The sequence below is a fragment of the Oryx dammah genome, unplaced genomic scaffold, assembly GCF_014754425.2.
Source record: "Oryx dammah isolate SB20612 unplaced genomic scaffold, SCBI_Odam_1.1 HiC_scaffold_17, whole genome shotgun sequence".
Taxonomy (NCBI): domain Eukaryota; kingdom Metazoa; phylum Chordata; class Mammalia; order Artiodactyla; family Bovidae; genus Oryx; species Oryx dammah.
In genome coordinates, this window is record NW_024070201.1 from 71,464,977 (window position 1) to 71,484,130 (window position 19,154).

Consider the following 19,154-nt stretch of genomic DNA (forward strand, 5'->3'; position numbering starts at 1 on the left):
AGTGTCTCTCATCTCAGGAAGTGTCTCTCAGTGGCAACTAAGTGTGGGACACTGCCCAGTATGTTTTTGTGTCATGCCTGTGACACTGTACAGTTGGTTGCCAAAGCTTGTGTTCTTTGCTGGGAGCAGCTACACTCCAATCATAATGAGTAAAGTCACCACTTATATCTTAGTTTCCAGATACTATTTTCTAATAAAGGGTGCAGTGCTCCTTGGAGACATTACTTGTTCCAGGGCTGGGGCAGGGAAAATAGAAGGTGAGCCTGGAATATTTTATTGTGCCAGAACGCAAGAAAGTATTCAAAGAATAATGAGGATGCTTCAAAAAGACACAGAAACTAGTTTGAAGAGACTCCCTGTCATTAGTCAAATCTGGATAAATTGAACATTAAAATTAAAATGACAGACATGATAATTATTGAATAAAATAGGAAGTTATGAACCCAGGCTCATAATAATAAATGCATAAATTGAAATTTTAATGAGAAAGGGAATTTTATATAGTCTCAAAATCTCTCCCCACAAAAAACCCCAAATATTTGTAATTACAAAGGGGAAAATAGTAACTTTACAGTGGAAGAGCCAAGCAGTTACCACTTTAATAAGCGATCAAATTTATCTTCATGGGTAATAGGACAGTTGATAGGGTACAGTGAGAAACACAGTTTCATGTCTATGATATTCCAGCCAAGGATGTATAACCCAAATCTAATCATGAGGAAACATACAAACCTAAATTGAGGGATGTTCTACAAAGTAATTGGTTTGTGGTCTTTAAAGTGTCAAAGTCATAAAGGTCAAGAAAAGACCAGAAAACTGTTCCCAGGTTGGAAGGCTAAACAGACATGGGACCTAATGCAGTGGGTGACTCTGGTTTGGATCCTTTTGCTGTAAGGACATCGTTGAGACAGCTGATGAAATTTGAATAGATTCCAGGAGTTACAAGGAAATACTGTATCAAGGTTAATTTCTTAATTTTGATGCTTATATAATATTTAGGAGACTGTAGGAATTACATATGAAAGGAACATTCTTAAACTTTTTAGTCTCAGGACCCCTTTATACACTTAAAAATTGTGGAGAGTCCCATAGAGCTTTCGTTTATGTAGGATACAGCTATCAGTGTTTATTGTATTAGAAAGTCAAGCTGGCTAATTTTTAAAAATAATTTTTTAATTCATGTAAAAGTAATAGCAATAAACCCATTCTGTTAGTGTAATGTATTTTTAGTGAGGACAATAGCTATCTTCTAAAACAACAAGATTCAGTGAGAAGAGTGGCGTTATTTTACATTTCTAAAACTCTCTTTGATATCTGACATAGAAGACAGTTGTGTTTGCAGATCTGTTTCTGCATCCGTTATGTGAAGATATGTTCTTTTGGTTGAAGTTTAAAAGGAAAGGGCTTCCATGGTAGCTCAGCTGGTAAAGAATCCACCTGTTTGATTCCTGGATCAGGAAGATCCCCTGGAGAAAGGATAGGCTACCCACTCCAGTATCCCTGGGCTTCCCAGGAGGCTCAGATGCTAAAGAATATGCCTGCAATGCGGGAGACGTGGGTTCGATCCCTGTGTCAGAAAGAAGATCCCCTGGAGGAGGGCATGGCAACCCGCTCCAGTATTCATGCCTGGAGAATCCCCATGGACAGAGGAGCCTGGTGGTCCATGGGATCACAAAGGGTCAGACACGACTGAGCAGCTAAGCACAGCACAGCACATGAGAAGAAAATCTGGTTTACATGAATATGTAGTTGGAGAAGAGAAAGTGATTTGGGTAGCCTCTTCAGATAATTGTGGATATTTTTTTTGGTTACTACATCAACATTCCTTAAGTGGAAATTTCTTCAAGGTTAGTTGTGATATGGAATCTGAAAACATATCAATGAACTTTTCATACTTCATTGCCTTAAAATCCATATGTCTGTCTCCCACATTGAATAGGTCTTTGTCCATCATGATTTTTTAACTTTATGATCTTTTTTAACTTTTTGGTCTTTGGAAAATATTGGTTCCTGAGTTTTGCAAATCTTACAAATGTTGTCACTGTTCCCCTCCCCGCTCATCCCCCCCCGCCCCCCCCACCCGCCACCAAATTACAATTACTAATATCAGTCCTAATCTCATCAGAAAAAAAAATCTTTTCTGTCAGTCTCAGGATGGTGGATACAAGTTTTACAGGATTCTAATTTTCATTTAAAATCTCCCAATTTTACCATGGACAGTAAATCCCGTTGCTTTTCTTAAAGTGCCAGACTAGCTTCATCCATTTTTAGGATATGTCTGCCAAATCTGAAGAAGCATAGTTTTTCTGTCAGTTGTTCTTTAAAGTAAAATGATGCTGCCTGAAAAAAGGGCAGCTAATTCAGCTCACAACTCAATTGTGCTTGCTTTTTCTCAGGACGGCCATTATACTGGGTACACAGAAAAAGTGCTTTATGTAGACTTCCCATTTTGTCACATGGAACATTAAAAAGATGTATACACAAGGGTAGAGATTTAATAAAAATTATTTTACTGCTTCATACAGGAGCCATTTTTTAACAAAACTGACTTTTTTCTTTTTTACTGCTGGTCTGTGAAGAACACAGTGACTTTTAACATAGTTAGGTTTCTTGCGAAGATTCTAGCAGTTTTACCCACCATTACTTTTGTGCTATTGGTGCAGTTACCACCAACTAAAAAAGGCAAATAATGTCTTAGTAATTTTGACTCTAAAGAGCCATCAGGGTCATGGGTCACTATTTGAGAACGGCTACACTGAAGTATTTATGGGTGATGGAATCTGAATCAACTGAATGAAACATGGTTCAGGAAAAAAATTCCTTGTACAGTATTTGCAACTTTGAGATTATTTCAAAACTAAAAAAAACATAAATAAATGATAGCCTTTCAAATGATGTAGACTGAAATTTATGATGATAGTCATTTGTGAGTTTCAGCAAGATACCAGTAAATTCTTCTGCAGATTAAGTGGCATATGTCATTTAGTAAACTTTTTGGCATCTAGTTGATTCTTAGTAAATGATAACTTATGAATTATTGCTGTATTAACTGTTATCAGGTATTACTCCTGTTTAGTTGGTAGGCTATTAATTGCAGCCCTAAGCATTTTACATGGTACCTCTGAGTTCTTTAGGACATCCTAGAGTCTAGGTGACTGGTGTCAGACCTGTATTCTTAGTTCCAATAATATAGGACGAGACTGTAAATCAGCACTTTTGCTTTTACTTCGGTTTAATATGTAAAAATTGTGCTCCTTCTACTTTAAATGAAAAGTGTTGTTTTGTGTTACATAGAAAAATGGTTCTACTCTTGGCAAAATGGTGAACTGTATTGATCTTCAGAGTATTAATTGCCATAAAGTAGTTATTTCAATAGCTAATATTTTAAATTTTATGGTAATTTTTTCAAAAGTTCCTGGATTGGTTTTGTTTTGACTTTAAAGAAATAAAAGCAACTGTTAAGCTTCCTTTTTCTAAATACCTAAGTGAAAGACCTAGATCTTGAAAAGAATACTTTTTCCTGTGGTGAGATTTCACAAAACCAGAATGGAATCTTGTAAGAACAAAGTGACAGGTTGAAATAAAAAGAGGTCACTTTAAAACAAAAGCAGCACAGTCAGCATTTTTAGAAGAAAGGTACTGTGTGATGTTTGACTTTTAATTAATTCGAACTATCTTTTTATTTGAAAGAAGAGAGAAATGTTTGGAGGGTTACAGAAATATCCGTTTGGCTATGAACTTGAATTTTAGTTCACTATCTTGCACAGGAAATCGGTCAGCTCTGGCCCAGGTCTTACTGGCAGTATTCATTACCTTCTGTGTTCATGAGTTCCACGTGGTGGATTCAGCCAACCCCAGGATCACGTGGTATGTTTACAGTCCTGGGTTGGTAGAATTAGTGGATATGGTGGGCCCAATATGGGACTTGAGCCTCCGAGGATTTTTATATTCACAGGGCATCCTAGAAACAGAATACATGGATACCAAGAGACAAGTTTAATTTCATTTCTCAAGCCAACAAAGAGAGGTACCTCAAGAAAAAAAGTTGCTTTTCAAAAGAAAAAAGTATTTCGTGTGATTTTAAAAACAATGCTGAGACATAATTGGAGGAATTGTTATATATCTTTATCCCACAGCCCTTCAGGGTATTGGTTTTAACTTATCAGAGCTTCTACCTTGGAAGAAAGACAATAGAGGCAGTCATGTTGTGGACCGTTGTGGTGGACAAGGATCAGGGTACTCAGAAGTATGTCTCCAAAGCTTCGGTGAAGTTCTTACTCTTCTCCAGTGGTGGGCTGTTGCTGAGTTGTAAACGGGTGGTTGTATGAAGAGCCTCGGGTAAGAGATGTGGTGAACGTGGAAATGAAGATTGTATTGGGGTGGCCAAAAGCTTTGTTCAAACCTGAGTATAATGGTCCCCGCTTATGTTCCAGGAGCTTCTTGTATCCTTGTGCTCATGTTTAAAATGGAGGTTTCTTGTTCATCTATGCTGGCTTCTGTTGGCAGGGCCAGATGAGAGTTGATAGGCTATGGGAAGCGGGGAGATGCCTAGATTTATTTCCACAGTTCCTAGGGAAGCCAGCTGTCTCCCACCCCAGCCTTTTAGAACATCTGTCATTATTCTATCCTAAGGGCCTTGGCCCAGAGAGCGGCATCTCCTGTCCTATGTTTATGTACGTGCTTCTATTTTTGACTCACACAGAGCTTGGTGGTGGTGGTTTGGGGGGCAGTTCATGGAGTCCTCAAAGCTGGTCCACGGACCTCGTCAAGAGCATGTATATCCCATAACCTCGGGAAAGGAAATGTGAGGGAAGACTCCTGGATTCTTCTGGGGGAGTTTTCCTCACTATAAAAGGGACCTAAACAGAATGTCCCATCGTTGATTCTGAATGTTGCCTGCATGGATGCTTGGAATGGCAGTGGCACTCTTGAAACCAAGGGAAGAGCCAGTCTAGGGGAATAAGAGAAAGGGTGGAAGGACTCTGGAGCCTTTGTGACATTGTTGAGCAACTGAACAAAACAGATCCAAGTCCTTGTCCTCACAAGCTTAATTCTAGTGGGAGCGGATGGCAATAAACATGTACATTAACAAAGTACATAGATTAGAGAGGGGTAAGCACAATGGGATGGAAGAAAGCAGAGAAGGGGGAGACGGAGTGCAGGAGAGGAGTAGCTGCGTTTTTCAAAGGCTGGCCAAGGAAGACTTCTCTGACCCAATAGAGATGCAGGGTCTGGAAGAGCATTCCAGACAGAGGGCGTAGAAAGTGCAAAAGCCTTGAGTGTATTTGGAAAAGATTCTGTGTCTGCAGAACTGCCAGGACCCCTGTGAACAAGGCTGAGGAGTGACCGGAGAGTAAGTGGGTAAGGATGAGTTTGGTATCAGGCTGTTGCTGAAGACTTTTTTACTGTATGTGAGATGGCACCCTTTGGAGGTTTGCAAGGAGGGAAGTGACAGCATCTGACCTATGTTTTAAAAAGAAGAAAAGCCCACAATAGGGGCAGTGGAGAAAAGTTAAGAGAAAGAAAACAGTATTAATTGGACTAGAGCAGGATTCAGAGAAATTCAGGTATAAGTTCAAATTTTTATGTATCTGGAAAAACTTGCATCAAAAGCCATTTTATTTATCCTAATGTGACGACATAAGAAAACTTAAAACTTACTTATGCCATATGTATATAAGGCTGTGCCATGTAAGTACATTCACCAAATCTTCTGAGATCTAAATGTAAATTTGATTCAGTGGCTGTTAGGTGGCTTTTATTACTAGAGAGAAATTTTCCTAAATGTCAGCATATAGTGGTAGTGTGGAAACAGACTTAGCTTTTCTTAAATAAATAGATAAACTTTATCTTATTTTACCTCTGGAATAAAGTTTTACTTTCAATAAAAGGTTTCCTTCAGCCTTTTGATTTTAGTCTTTTTTCTTGTGAATTGGTGGCTCTAATAAAGGCAGGAGCTCTTTACTTACTTGAGGTAAATTCTGTGAACCATTCGTGATAAGACATGTTAGACCAGCTATGGGGGAGAACCCTGGATCTGGCTGTCCATTACATGAACACATAGCATAATTAATTTATATTCGAATTATAGGTGTACCTTTAACACTAGATAAGGTGTTTTCCAGGTCAATTTTTATCCTCTCTAGTTTATTCATAGATTCCTATCTAGAGTTGATAACTTTTCATTGAGTCTAACTAAGAATAAATCTGTTGTGAACCAGCTGTTTTAGTTTCAGACATAAATCTTTTTAGGTCAAGAACAGAAATCTCTGTGGATTAATGCTGTATATTCTGTGATGAGCCGGCATTGACTTCAAAGGAAGAACATTTTATTTTTGGAAGTGGGGTTTTTAAGTTAATTCCTTGAATTCTCATCCAGTTCCAAAGAATAAACATTCTTAGAGACTTTATGGACTGCCTCCTATATGCCAGTACATAGAAGTGTTGGTGATATTTTTGTACCTTTGTGTTGATAGTACTAATGAGTATTACTACCTTCTAAAAAGACTCTTGATGAAAGTGAAAGAGAAGAGTGAAAAAGTTGGCTTAAAGCTCAACATTCAGAAAACTAAGATGATGGCATCTGGTCCCATCACTTCATGGGAAATAGATGGGGGAACAGTGGAAACAGTGTCAGACTTTATTTTTCTGGGCTCCAAAATCACTGCAGATGGTGACTGCAGCCATGAAATCTTACTCCTTGGAAGGAAAGTTATGACCAACCTAGATAGCATATTCAAAAGCAGAGACATTACTTTGCCAACAAAGGTCCGTCTAGTTAAGGCTATGGTTTTTCCTGTGGTCATGTATGAATGTGAGAGTTGGACTGTGAAGAAAGCGGAGCACCGAAGAATTGATGCTTTTGAACTGTGGTGTTGGAGAAGACTCTTGAGAGTCCCTTGGACTGCAAGGAGATCCAACCCGTCCATTCTGAAGGAGATCAGCCCTGGGATTTCTTTGGAAGGAATGATGCTAAAGCTGAAGCTCCAGTACTTTGGCCACCTCATGAGAAGAGTTGACTCATTGGAAAAGACTGTGATGCTGGGAGGGATTGGGGGCAGGAGGAGAAGGGGACGACAGAGGATGAGATGGCTGGATGGCATCACTGACTCGATGGGTGTGAGTTTGAGTGCACTCCGGGAGTTGGTGATGGACAGGGAGGCCTGTTGTGTTGTGATTCATGGGGTCGCAAAGAGTCGGACATGACTGAGCAACTGAACTGAACTGACCTTCATTTTCAGAAGAGGATGCAGAGGCCCATAGACTTGCTCAAAGTCATTTAGCAAATAAGTGTGGAAGTGAAATTGGTACCCATGTCTCGGTAACCTCACCGTTGATGCCGTGTTCTCAGAGCAGCTCACTGGTGAAGGCAGAAATCAACATGACATGTTCCTTTTCATAAATATGCTTTCTCCAGCGCCTCACTTCTCAGTGTGTTATTTCCCTTAGCTCTGTTTAGACCTTAATGGTCCTGTGCAAAGTGGAACACAGGTCTTTCTTGTGTCACTGTATGGCTCCATTACAGTGCATTTTATGTGGGCTTTTTAAATGTAGTGACTATTTATTATTAACCAAGTTTCCAAATTCTAATATCATATTCTTTTTATTTCCAGATTAATAATATGGATTTTTTTTGTTTTCATAGACACACTTTGCAATATTTTGTGACATAGAGACTTCTTCCAGAAAGAATGAAGTTATCAATTTACAATTAAAATCATAAAGCCAGAGATACTTAAAGAGTATACAGCATGATGATATGAACGATGTTTTATAGTTTGTATCTAAGGGTCTAAAAAGTCGTCATTATTGATTTATAGGAGAACTGATTAAGGAACATTCAGGCAACTCTGTGATAACGCTGGAATTTTTGTTTCAGAACTATTGTGCTGGTTCTATAGCATCTCTTAGATGGTCTCATGATTGCTTAAAATTATCCTGGTCTAAATTTTATCTCAAATTGGGATGGGGAATGTGTTTGAAAGAGTAATGTCATCAAATGCTTGAATCTTATTTGCCATATATTAATTTTCCTCTCTCTATTTGTGTTTTTTTTTTTTCCCTAGGAGAAAAATTCAAAGTGGAAACAAAGACCATTGCCGTTGACTTTACGTTAGAAGATATTTATGACAAAATTAAAACAAGCTTGGCAGGTCTTGAGATTGGAGTTTTAGGTTTGTATCTTTGTCACAGTTATAGATTCTTCTTGCATGTGTTGATTAGTACTGTTTTCATTTTGAATGTTAGGTGTTCAACTGATGGCCTAACTAGTGGAAAGAAAATTGTCTTGTTAATACAAATGATCATTAGATGATATTAATTTATATATGTGTGAAACTTTATGTTTTATGTTGTGTTTTAATGACGACTACAATTTAGGTTGTTTTCTTGGCCTGCTTTATTTCCACTCTTTCATTCTCTCGGTATGTAATTGGACAAGGAAATGGCAACCCACTCCAGCATTCTTGCCTGGAGAATCCCAGGGACAGAGGAGCCTAGTGGGCTGCCGTCTATGGGGTCGCAGAGTCGGACATGACTGAAGGGACTTAGCAGCAGCAGCAGCATAATATTATAATCTTTTACAGCAGGTGATGCTGACCCATTTTTATAGTTGAGGAAATAAAGGCTTAGAGGGGTATTTCTTAGCCTTTGTTCAGTATTACCCTCTCCCCAACAAGGAGTCTTTTTAGACATTGTTTTCCACTTCCCTCCCATGAAATTTTAGTACCACAGATACCCTGTGTATCTTGTTTACGTGCTATACCTGTGCTTTATACGGAAAGGTTAAGAGCTCACACCACACCCCCAAAACAATTTTTGCCCACTGAGGGGAGCTATCACCCCAGTCGAGAAGACTTGACTCAGATGAATGACTTGCCTGAGGTCACACAGAGGCTGAGAACTGCACCTGGGTTTTAGCCACTACAGTAAATCCCCTACCTAAAAACGAGTTCCATTCTGAGAGCGTGTTCCTAAGTCCAGTCAGTAAGTCCACCAAAGTTAGCCTAGGTCCCAGCTAACACAGCTGACTATATAATACTGTACTGTAATAGGTGTATAATATTTTTCACACAAAAAACAAACAAGCACAAAAAAACAGAGAACATGTTTTTAATCTTATACAGTACCTTGAAAAGCACTATTGAGTACTGTTGTACTTTTGTACTTTTCAGTAGTGTACTAAAAGTACTATCGTACTTTTCAGCAGTGATGTACCTACCAGCCACGTCACTGCTGCTTTAAGCTTGCTTCCGGACATCTTGGGCTTAAAATAAAGATACTGCACGACTGCACTCTACGCAGTTGTTGTTGTTGTTTTTGTTCAGTCACCCAGTCGTAGCTGACTCTTTGCAACCCCATGAACTGCAGCATGCCAAGCTTCTCTGTCCTTCACTGTCTCCTGGAGTTTGCTCAGACTCATGTCCATTGAGTTGATGATGCCATCCAACCATCTCATCCTCTATCAGCCCCTTCTCCTCCCACCTTCAGTCTTTCCCAGCATCAGGGTCTTTTCCAGTGAGTCAGTTGTTCACATCAGGTGGACAAAGTATTGGAGCTTCAGCATCAGTCCTTCCTAGTGAATATTCAGGGTTGATTTCTTCTAGGGTTGGAGTGTTATAAAAGGCTTTCTTCAGCTGTTTTTTCCTGACCCAGATATAGAAAGTCTACAGCGTGAGTTTAGGCACAATAGGTAGATCTGTGAAGGATGAGGTACAGGGTACCCACTTCCCGAATCCTAGGACTTGTGTCAGCGCATAAGCATTAATGTTTAGACATAAGAATTGATACTTTCCTGGGCCATGTATGCTAATGGAACCACTGCTTTTGGAGTCCAGCCCCTTAGTAAATTGCAGCCTGTGAGTCAGCAGTTTCCACCCTTCTTTATTCATTCACCAGTCAGTGAACTGGAGATACAACAATGAACAAGAAAGCACCTAGCTTTATGTAGTATAATGTTCTGAATGGAAAGACAGCCCTGATCAAAAATAGTTATCTATGGGATAAGTGTTGAGACAGGGAGGGCAGGGTGTAATAAAGAGGATGAAAGGAATGGCAGAGTTGATATGGGAAATAATAATGGTGACTTGGCTTAGCCAGTGGGGTAGGAAAAAGGATGATTCCAGAAATAGGAAGGGAGAAGAGGAAGCAGGACTCTACATGGGGGCGGCGCAAGAGAACTCTTGATGACCTTCAGGTTTCTGGCTTGAACATCTGTGTCGGTAACACGATCTAATAAAATGGGGAATCCTAGAAAAGGAAGCTTTTTGGGAACGAGGATCGTTTAAGTTTGGGGTTCTTCTAGGATGCCCAAATGGGTTCCTTCTTAATTAACTTTTTTGAGTATAGTTGCTTTACAATACTGTGTTAGTTTCTGCTGTACAGCGAAGTGAATCGGCTATCTGTATACATGTATCTCCTCTTTTTTGGATTTCCTTCCCACTTAGGTCACCACAGAGCACTGAGTAGAGTTCCCCGCGGTATACAGTAGGTTCTCATTAGTTGTCTCTTTTATACGTAGTACTGTATATATGGGCTTCCCTGATGGCTCAGTGGTAATAAATACGCCTGCCAGTGCAGGAGATTACCTGCCAGTGCCAACCCAGGGTTCGATCCCTGGGTCAGGAAGATCCCCTGGAGAAGGAAATGGCAACCCACTCCAGTATTCTTGCCTGGGAAATCCCATGGACAGAGGAGCCTGGTGGGCTACAGTCCATTGGGTGGCAAAAGAGTTAGATACAATTTAGCAACAAAACCACCACAACAGAAGTGTATTTATGTCAATCCCAATCTCCCAGTTCATCCCCTCCCCACCAGGTGGGGTTGTCAAGTTGATAGTTGGACATATGGGTCTAGTTTTCAGTAGAGCTCTGAACTAGAGATAGAGCTTAGAGGTCAGTCATCTCTGAGTAGTTGTCTCATTGGAGAAAGGAGACTGGCGCTAATCCAAGGAGAATGGAGAGAAAGCAAAGAGCAAAACTGAGACAGAGCTCTGTGTCATCACGGGCTGCCTGGAACTAGTGTGGAGGAGGGGTAGTTTTTTGCACAAGTTCAGCACTGTCCACTGGAAATATAATGCAAGCCAGGTATGTGATTTTAACCTGTCTTATAGCCACATTTTTAATAAATGAGAAGGAACAAAGGAAACTAATTTTAGTAATGTATTTTATTTTAACCCACTGTATCCAAAGTATTGTCACTTTACCAAGTAATTCACATAACACTTTTGGAAACATTTTATATTCTTTTTCTCATACCAAGTCTTCAAGTCATAGGGTGTGTTGTACATTTATAACATTATCTCAGTTCAGACTAGCTACATTTTAAATGTTCAGTAGCCACCCATACCTAGCGAAAGTGTTAGTTGCTCAGTAGTGTCTGACTCTTTGCAACCCAGTGGACTGTAGCCTTCCAGGCTTCTCTATCCATGGAGTTCTCCAGGCAAGAACACTGGAGTGGGTAGCCCTTCCCTCCTCTCCAGGGGATCTTCCTGATCCAGGGATCGAACCCTGGTCTCCTGCATTGCACGCAGATTCTTTACCATCTGAGCCACACACATGCCTAATGATAGACATCTGTCTCCAGTTCGTCTTGGCTCTCTCTCATCCTCAGTTTCTGTGGGAGAGCCATAAATATAACTGTGAGGTTTTTCTTACGCTTTGACATGGCTTTTAACCTGGGCAATTTTGCAGTGTCTGGCAGTATCCAGACACATTTCTGGTTGTCACTAATTGAGGAGAGAGGAGGAAGTTCTGTTGGCCCCTGTGCAGGGTGGGAGGGAATGGTGGTAAACGTGCTCAAGTGCTCGGATAGACTCCCTCCACAAAGGATGATCAGGCTGAAATCTCAGTAGTGCTGAGGTTGAGGTTAAAATCTTAACAGTGTGGCTTTGAAGTTATACTGTAATTAAACGATTTGATTGAATACTTACTTGGGTCCCCACACACATACACAGACAACTTAAGTTTTGAGTTCTAGGTTGGTTACAGCTCAGTAATAAAAATAATTAGAGCTAATGCTCCTTTAAAGTTTATAGCAGCACTTTCACATTCATTATACTAGTAATTGGCTATATACTTTGTTTTCTTCCTACTCTGTCAGAACTATCTCCTTAATCATAAGCTTTGTATAATTATTATTGACATTTATTAGCAGATATATTGCATTGTAATTTTAATTTGCCAAGATTTTTGAGGAAAATATTAAAATGTCCTTATGAGCTAAATTTTATCTTACTACTAGGTCATATTTCAACCTAAATCTTATAGTTCTTTCTCTAGTGTGTGTGTAACCATCTAGAACTTGTGGGAGGGGTCTGGTGTTGATTTTTTATATTATTATTATTACCTGAACATATAGCCTCTTCACTTTCTTCCCTCTTTCCCCACCCCAGTCCAGATCCTATTATACCCCCACCTCTGTCTAAGAAGGGTAAAATAATTTATTCTCCTTCCTCCTCTGCTTAACGTCAGTCTCACCTTTATAATATTACCTAAAATAACAAGCATATACATTGATTTCTAGTAAGATTTAGCAGTCAACCCATATTGTCATAAGAAAGATTTTTTTTTCTACTGAAGAAATTTTAATGAAACCAGTAATGATAAAAAGAAATAAAAATCACCAAGGTATATTCCATTTGTTTGAATAGCATTGACCACTAAAAGCATAGTCAATGCTTAATAGAGAATTTCTGTTTTCAGAATTGCAATAGAAAATGCTATGCGTTAGGAAAGAAATATTAACTTTTCAATAAGATAAGTGGGAAAAAAATGGCCAGGAATTCTGTGAATTCGTACTGAAAGCTCACCATTACTTGATCAGACTGCAAATGTGTAAGGTTGAAACGATAATCTCTTTACTCTGTTGTGTAAAATAAGCAAACATCTCCTGTCTTCTGTCAGGCAAATGCGAAGAAACACAGATTTAAGAAAAGTTAAAAACAAACTCTGGCTATTTAGAGAAAATGACATCAGTCCTGCTTTCAGTGAGCAGAATGTGACTGTTACAATGCTCAGTCGATTCCTCAAGAGAGACTCTCGCGTGTGTTCCAGATTGGTTGGAGGACTTCATGCCCTGCATCATGGAGTAGGCTTGGTTTTGAAGTATGCCACAGACAACACTTGTTTCAAATTCCACTCTGACTTTTTTTTTTTTACTTTTAAATAGTGGCATTCTTTATTCTAGAGGCAAAAATAGAAAGGTCCTTCTGGAAAAAGATGCTTAGTTTGTCATTCATTAAAAAAAAAAAAAAAAATCAACCATAGCTTTTTTCAAGCTTTCATGCATCCTGGACCAAGAGTTTCCCTATGCCAAGTGCTATGAAGGTCCTTTCCACCCATAGGCCATTATTTATGTAACTTGTAGAGTCCAGAAAATCGGTTGGTACCGGGCGTCGATCTGTAAGGGCTTAGTGTCTTAGACCTGTTGATTACCCATCAACTTTTTTCTGTCTCTACACAGTGCCCATAATTATATTAAGAGGCATCATTTAAATAACAACGGTATATATAGACAATAAAAGTCAGTTGATTGCAAAATCTGAGATAGACGTTATTCTCTTTTCTTCCTGTGCCCTTCATAAAGAAATAATTGTCCTATTAATGTATTTGGGGGGTCATTTTTTAATTGGTATCTTCCCTTCTCAGCTGAATGCAAAATATCTCTTGATTATCCTTACCTATGTAGCCTTACGGATTATGGGGAAAACATCAGAAGCATTTGTGTTCTGTTTTTCCCCTTCAACTTAGTATTTGTTCTGGGATGGAAAATAGTTGAGTGTTGTGAATTAAGTATCTTAAAAGATAGTTTGAGCAGAGATTAATAGTTAAGATCAGTCCTGTAACTCTGTAACTGTTTATATTTAATTTTCAAAGCTTCTTAACAAAAGACCCAAAATATTATTAGCTACTTGGGGGAAAGGACCAGTTAGCTTCAAAATGGCAAACTCCCAGGGAATTAGTTTGGTTGAGATCTCTAGAAGGCTTCGTTATAGTTCAGTCCCCAAAGTGTCAGAGGAAAAGGAAACAGATGGCTGAGAGTGGGGACCACAGGGCGGTAGGAACTGGGCTGAGGAAAACTTTTCTAGGAACCCTGGGAGGGGAGAAATCTTAAGCACTTTGGGAAGTTATTATGTGGCTTCTCAGTCCCAGTTGATGAAGGAAATTACAAGTAAAAGAGTCTTGCTGCTTTTTCAGAGGATTTTAAAATATGTAAAGCTACAGATGATCTTCTTGCCATTCTCAGGAACTTTCCTATTTAGAAATTAGTGTTAAAGTGCCTTCTTTTGAAATGTAAATGTCTCAGGAAGAGCAGTGACATCTTCATTTACATCTTATTGGTATTGGTGTATTCAGTTTACTGCCTACTTGCTGGATCAGTCACCTTGAGGAATGACTATTTCAGTTAAGGAAAGATGTGGAGAAATCATTTTGAAATGAAGTATCGAGGCTTAAAGAGCTAACTGTAGTGGTAGGCTGATGAATAGTGGGGGTGCTTAGGTGGTGGTGGCGATTTAGTTGCCAAGTCGTGTCCAGCCCAGCAGGCTCTTCTGTCCATGGGATTTCCCAGGCAAGAATACTGGAGTGGGTTGCCATTTTGTTCTCCAGGGGATCTTCCCAACCCAGGGATCAAACCTGGGTCTCCTGACTTGCAGGTGGATTCTTACTGATAGAGCTACCAGGGAAACCCAAGGGTGCCTAGAGAGGGGACAAAAAATAGAAGGGCAAGATAAGGTTAGTTGAGAGAGCACCAGTGATAAACTTTGGATGTCTGGAAACACCCTTCTTTCCTTTTCCTTTTTTTTTTTTCCCTTGCCCTGTAGCCCAGGTATAAAATGACTCTGGCTCAAGAAAGGACAGAGGCTATTGTTTTAGTATGCAAGAAAGGATTAGAGGAGCATGGTAGGATGGTAGCTTGTAGAGAGGGTGAATTTACTCTATTATGCCAGGATATAATTTTCATGCCTTCTTGGAGTTTGGGACATTTCCAAAACTTCTCTTTTCTAATACATTCAGGTTCTGTCCCAAACTGCCGGAGTTAGTGTAGATCCCACAGGTACGATGACACAGTCCCCAAATAGACTGCACTCACCTCAGACACGAGCTGTAAGTTTGAAGGTCCCCAGGCCACCTGCACTTCTGACCAACTGGCCACAAATTTGCAACTTGCTGTACTTAAAATTACAGTTTTCTTGTGCAGGATACAAATCAGGAGCAGCCAAACGAAGAGACACAAAGGGTAAGTCCGAGAGGGGTCCAGATGCAGTTTCTGTGCCCTGGCCTTGTGGGGTCAGGACCCATCACCCTTTCCATACATCGGTGTGTTCACCCCCTGGGAAGCTCCATCGAGCTCAGGGTCCAGAGTTTTTATTGGGGTTTCATTATTTAGGCATGATTAATCAAACCTTTGGCCACGTGATTCAACTCAATTTCCAGCCCCCATCCCTTTTCCACAGGCGGGGCTGGCTAAAAGCCCCAACTCTAGTCACCAGTGGCTAACCCCAGCTTTTTGTCTCATTAGCTTAAACTCAGATATGATCCAGAGGTCCCGCCATGAATAACAAAGACATTCCAAGGGTTTAGACATTTCCATTCAGGAATCTGGGACAAGGACCAGGCAAACTATATCATACAGAATTCTTCATAATACAGCACTTTTTAAATTATTTGTTTTCCTCTCCCTCCCCACCCTGCCCGCCCCCCTGATACAGGCAGATCCTGTTCTTTAAAAATAATTTTATTTACTTACTTAGTTATTTTGGGCCGCACCGGGTCTTTTTGTTGCTGTGTGCGCGCTTTCTCCAGTTGCGGTGAGCAGGGGCTTCTCCTCTTTGCTGCGATGCTGTTCACAGCTCTGGCTTTGCCTTATGCAGAGCCCAGGCTCTCGGTGCACAGGCTTCCGTAGCTGTAGCACGTGGGCTCAATAGTTGTGGCTCACAGATTTGGTTACTCCATGGCATGTGGAGGCCTCTGGACCAGGGATTGGACCCTTGTCTCCTGCATTGGCAGGCGGAGTCCCATCCACTGTGTCATCAGGGACGTCCCTTCCTATTTGTTGATAGTTGTGCCCCAACTCATTCAACAAGTAAAATTGTGGAGAGATAGCAGTAAGCAAAACTGGTACTGTTTTTGCTTTCATGGAAGACAGCCACTGAGCAAGTAATTAGGAATATGTTTCATGTAATGAAAGGGTAAATTGCCAAGAAGGCTAAGAGTGTCAGAGAGGATCTCTCCAAGAAAGTAATATTTAAGTTGAGACCTGAAAGCTGATTAATCCTGCAAGAAAAGATGTTTCCAGGTAGAAGAAACAGGATGTATAAAAACCCTGAGGTGAATGTGCTTGGCAGGTTGGAGGAGCTGACAGAAGGTCTGTAAATCTAGAGCACAGATTGTAGTGCTAGAGTCTGGAGAAGCGACACCACAGAAGGCTTAGAAATCCAGGTTGATACATTTCGACTTCTTTGACAGGACAGTGTAGACACTGTAGAGTTGTAAGCGGTGAATTGATACCATTCTAGCATTTTATATCCTTCTGACTCCTGAGTAGAAGAGTCGAGGATTGATGCAGAGACTGATGAGGCTATTTCAGCAATGAAATAGAAGATAAGGGTGGCTTATGTTAGAATGATGGCGGTGGGAATGGATAGAAGTGAATTGACTGGAGAGATGTTTAAATGGAAGTAGGACTAATTTCTGATGAGGTCCTCATCAGAGGTCTTGCCTGACTGAGGAGTCAAGAATAGTAGCAGTTTGCTTTTAATTATTATTGCCGAGATTCACAAAGGGTTTTTATATGCCATGTACCATGCTAATGAATCTCATTCAATCCCCAACAATCCTATAAGATAGATATTAATATTTCTATCCCATTTAACAGACAAGAAACAGACTTACAGTGACTAAATGCGTTGTCCAGGATTATTTCGTTGTTTAGTCGCTAAGTCGTGTCAGACTCTTTGTGACCCCGTGGACTGCAGCACGCCAGGCTACTCTGTCCTCCACTGTCTCCTGGAGTTTGCTCAAATTCATGTCCACTGAGTCAGTGATGCTACCTGACTATCTCATCCTCTTTTGTCCCCTTCTCCTTTTGCCTTCTGTCTTTCCCAGCATCAGTCTTGTCCAATGAGTCAGTTCTTTGCATCAGGTAGCCAAAGTCATTCAAAAGCAGTCCAAGATTATACAATTACTAATTAGCAACTTTCAGGTCAGCTTGAGTAGCTGGGGGCTATTTCTCTAAGACAAGAGACCCTGGACTAGGAGCAGTTCTGTAGAAAACAATGATGATTTCATTCTGAGTTATGTTAAACTTGAGAAAGCTGTGAGAAAGCAAAGTGGAGATTCAGGTAGACAGTGGGATCTGGTGTAAACGCCCTCCTTTGGGCTGAATGAAGCAGAACCCTGATGCAGCCAATCATGGCAAGCAGAACAGGTACATGGAATTTTTAGGAGACTCATCAGCAATGTTATTAGACTACGTATAGTACCTTATGGGCTTCCCTCGTAGCTCAGTTGGTAAGGAATCTGGCTGCAATGCAGGAGGCCCCGGTTCAATTCCTGGGTCAGGAAGATCCCCTGGAGAAGGAAATGACAAGCTACTTCAGTATTCGTGCCTGGAGAATCCCATAGACAGAGGAGCCTGGTGGGTAGAGTCCATATGGTCCCAAAAAGTAGGACATGACTGAGTGACTTTCACTTTCATAGTGCCTTATAGTTCCATCAGATGTATTGAACCAGATTGGATTTCTAAAGTGAGAATAAGGTTGAATTCAAATGTATTTCCTTTTACTCAAAACCCACTAGTGGTATTAATTAAAGCAAAACCTTTAGCTTAAAACTGGGCAATTATCTGTGATTTCAGAAATGTAAGCAGAACCATCATTCATGAAACTGACACACATTCCTCCCGTTCACTGAGCTTTAACTACCAACCCTCTCCCATCTTTCTGTCCTCATTCTCTCTTCCAACTTGATGGATGGCAAATCTTACATGGTTTTGTAATGAGCATCACGTAGCAGTTTGTAATTAAACAGTGGAGCTGAAATGTTCTGTTGTGTTGCTTCTGACTCAATCTTAATTTTTCAATTTCTGAGTAAAAGCGCTGTAGATTTAAAGCCTTGTAAACTCTCTTTTATTTAGAAATTGCTACTCACAAGTGTAGGAAAACTGTAAAGTTTGCAAAATGTTTTACTTGCTGTTCCAAATATCATCTGTCAGAGTCTGAACATGTGCTAGCTCCAGCAATATGTTAAATAAGGCAAAGAAGGAATTTTCTTTGCATCACTTTCCAAACTCCGCAGACTGTAAGATTAGATTACTTGAACGAAGTAAAGAGAGAATAGGAGCAGTTAGGATAAATTCAATCCGTGTAAAGTTATTCTGGTTAACTCTTGCCTAGAGCTCTCTTTTAGATGGATCTTCCACTTCAATGCTGCTTATGTACAATAAAAACAGAGACCTTGACTATTGTGCTGCAGCCCCAGCCCCTACCCTAGTGTTGGGTGCAAAATAGGAGTTCAGTAAACACTTGTTGAATAAGTGACCACACAGCAATAACAACTCTTTCTCCCCACTTATTAACAGACTAGTATATTCCAAGCGTTAGTGGCTCAGACAAGAGTTGTGTCCAACTCTTTGTGACCCCATGGACTGTAGGCTGCCAGGCTCCTCTGTCCATGGAATTCTCCAGGCAAGAATACTAGAGTGGGTTGCCATGCCCTCCTCCAGGGTATCTTCCCGACTCAGGGATCCAACCCAGGTCTCCTGCGTTGCGGGCAAATTCTTTACCGTCTGAGCCACAGGGGAAGCTACCAGGAAAGCCCACCACTGCCACACTTTTGAGGGGTTTCACTTGGGATTCTCTGGTAGCTCAGATAGTAAAGAATCTGCTTGCAATGCAGAAGAGCTGGGTTTGATCCCTGGGTCGGGAAGATCTCCTGGAGAAGGGAATGGCTACCCACTTTAGTATGGGTGGGTAACCTGGAGAATTCCATGGACAGAGTATGTTCCAGGCATTGGGTTAAACATTTTATGTGTATTATCCCATTTAATGCTTAAATTGTTATGCCTAATTTATATATAAAGGTGATGAGGAAAAGAGGCTTACTGGAGTGAAATCACCTGCATCTTGTTAGGACCTGGTAGCTGCAGACTGAAAT

At 40.4% G+C, this 19,154-nt stretch overlaps 1 protein-coding gene across 1 annotated transcript in view; it reads left to right on the plus strand.

Annotated features, from left to right (window-relative positions):
* HSD17B12 (hydroxysteroid 17-beta dehydrogenase 12) overlaps nucleotides 1-19,154 on the plus strand; it is a 171,154-nt gene that overhangs the window by 95,215 nt on the left and 56,785 nt on the right. The window contains exon 4 of the mRNA XM_040259041.1: nucleotides 8,067-8,174. Coding sequence (XP_040114975.1) covers nucleotides 8,067-8,174 — 108 coding nt within the window. The remainder of the gene's footprint in view (nucleotides 1-8,066; nucleotides 8,175-19,154) is intronic.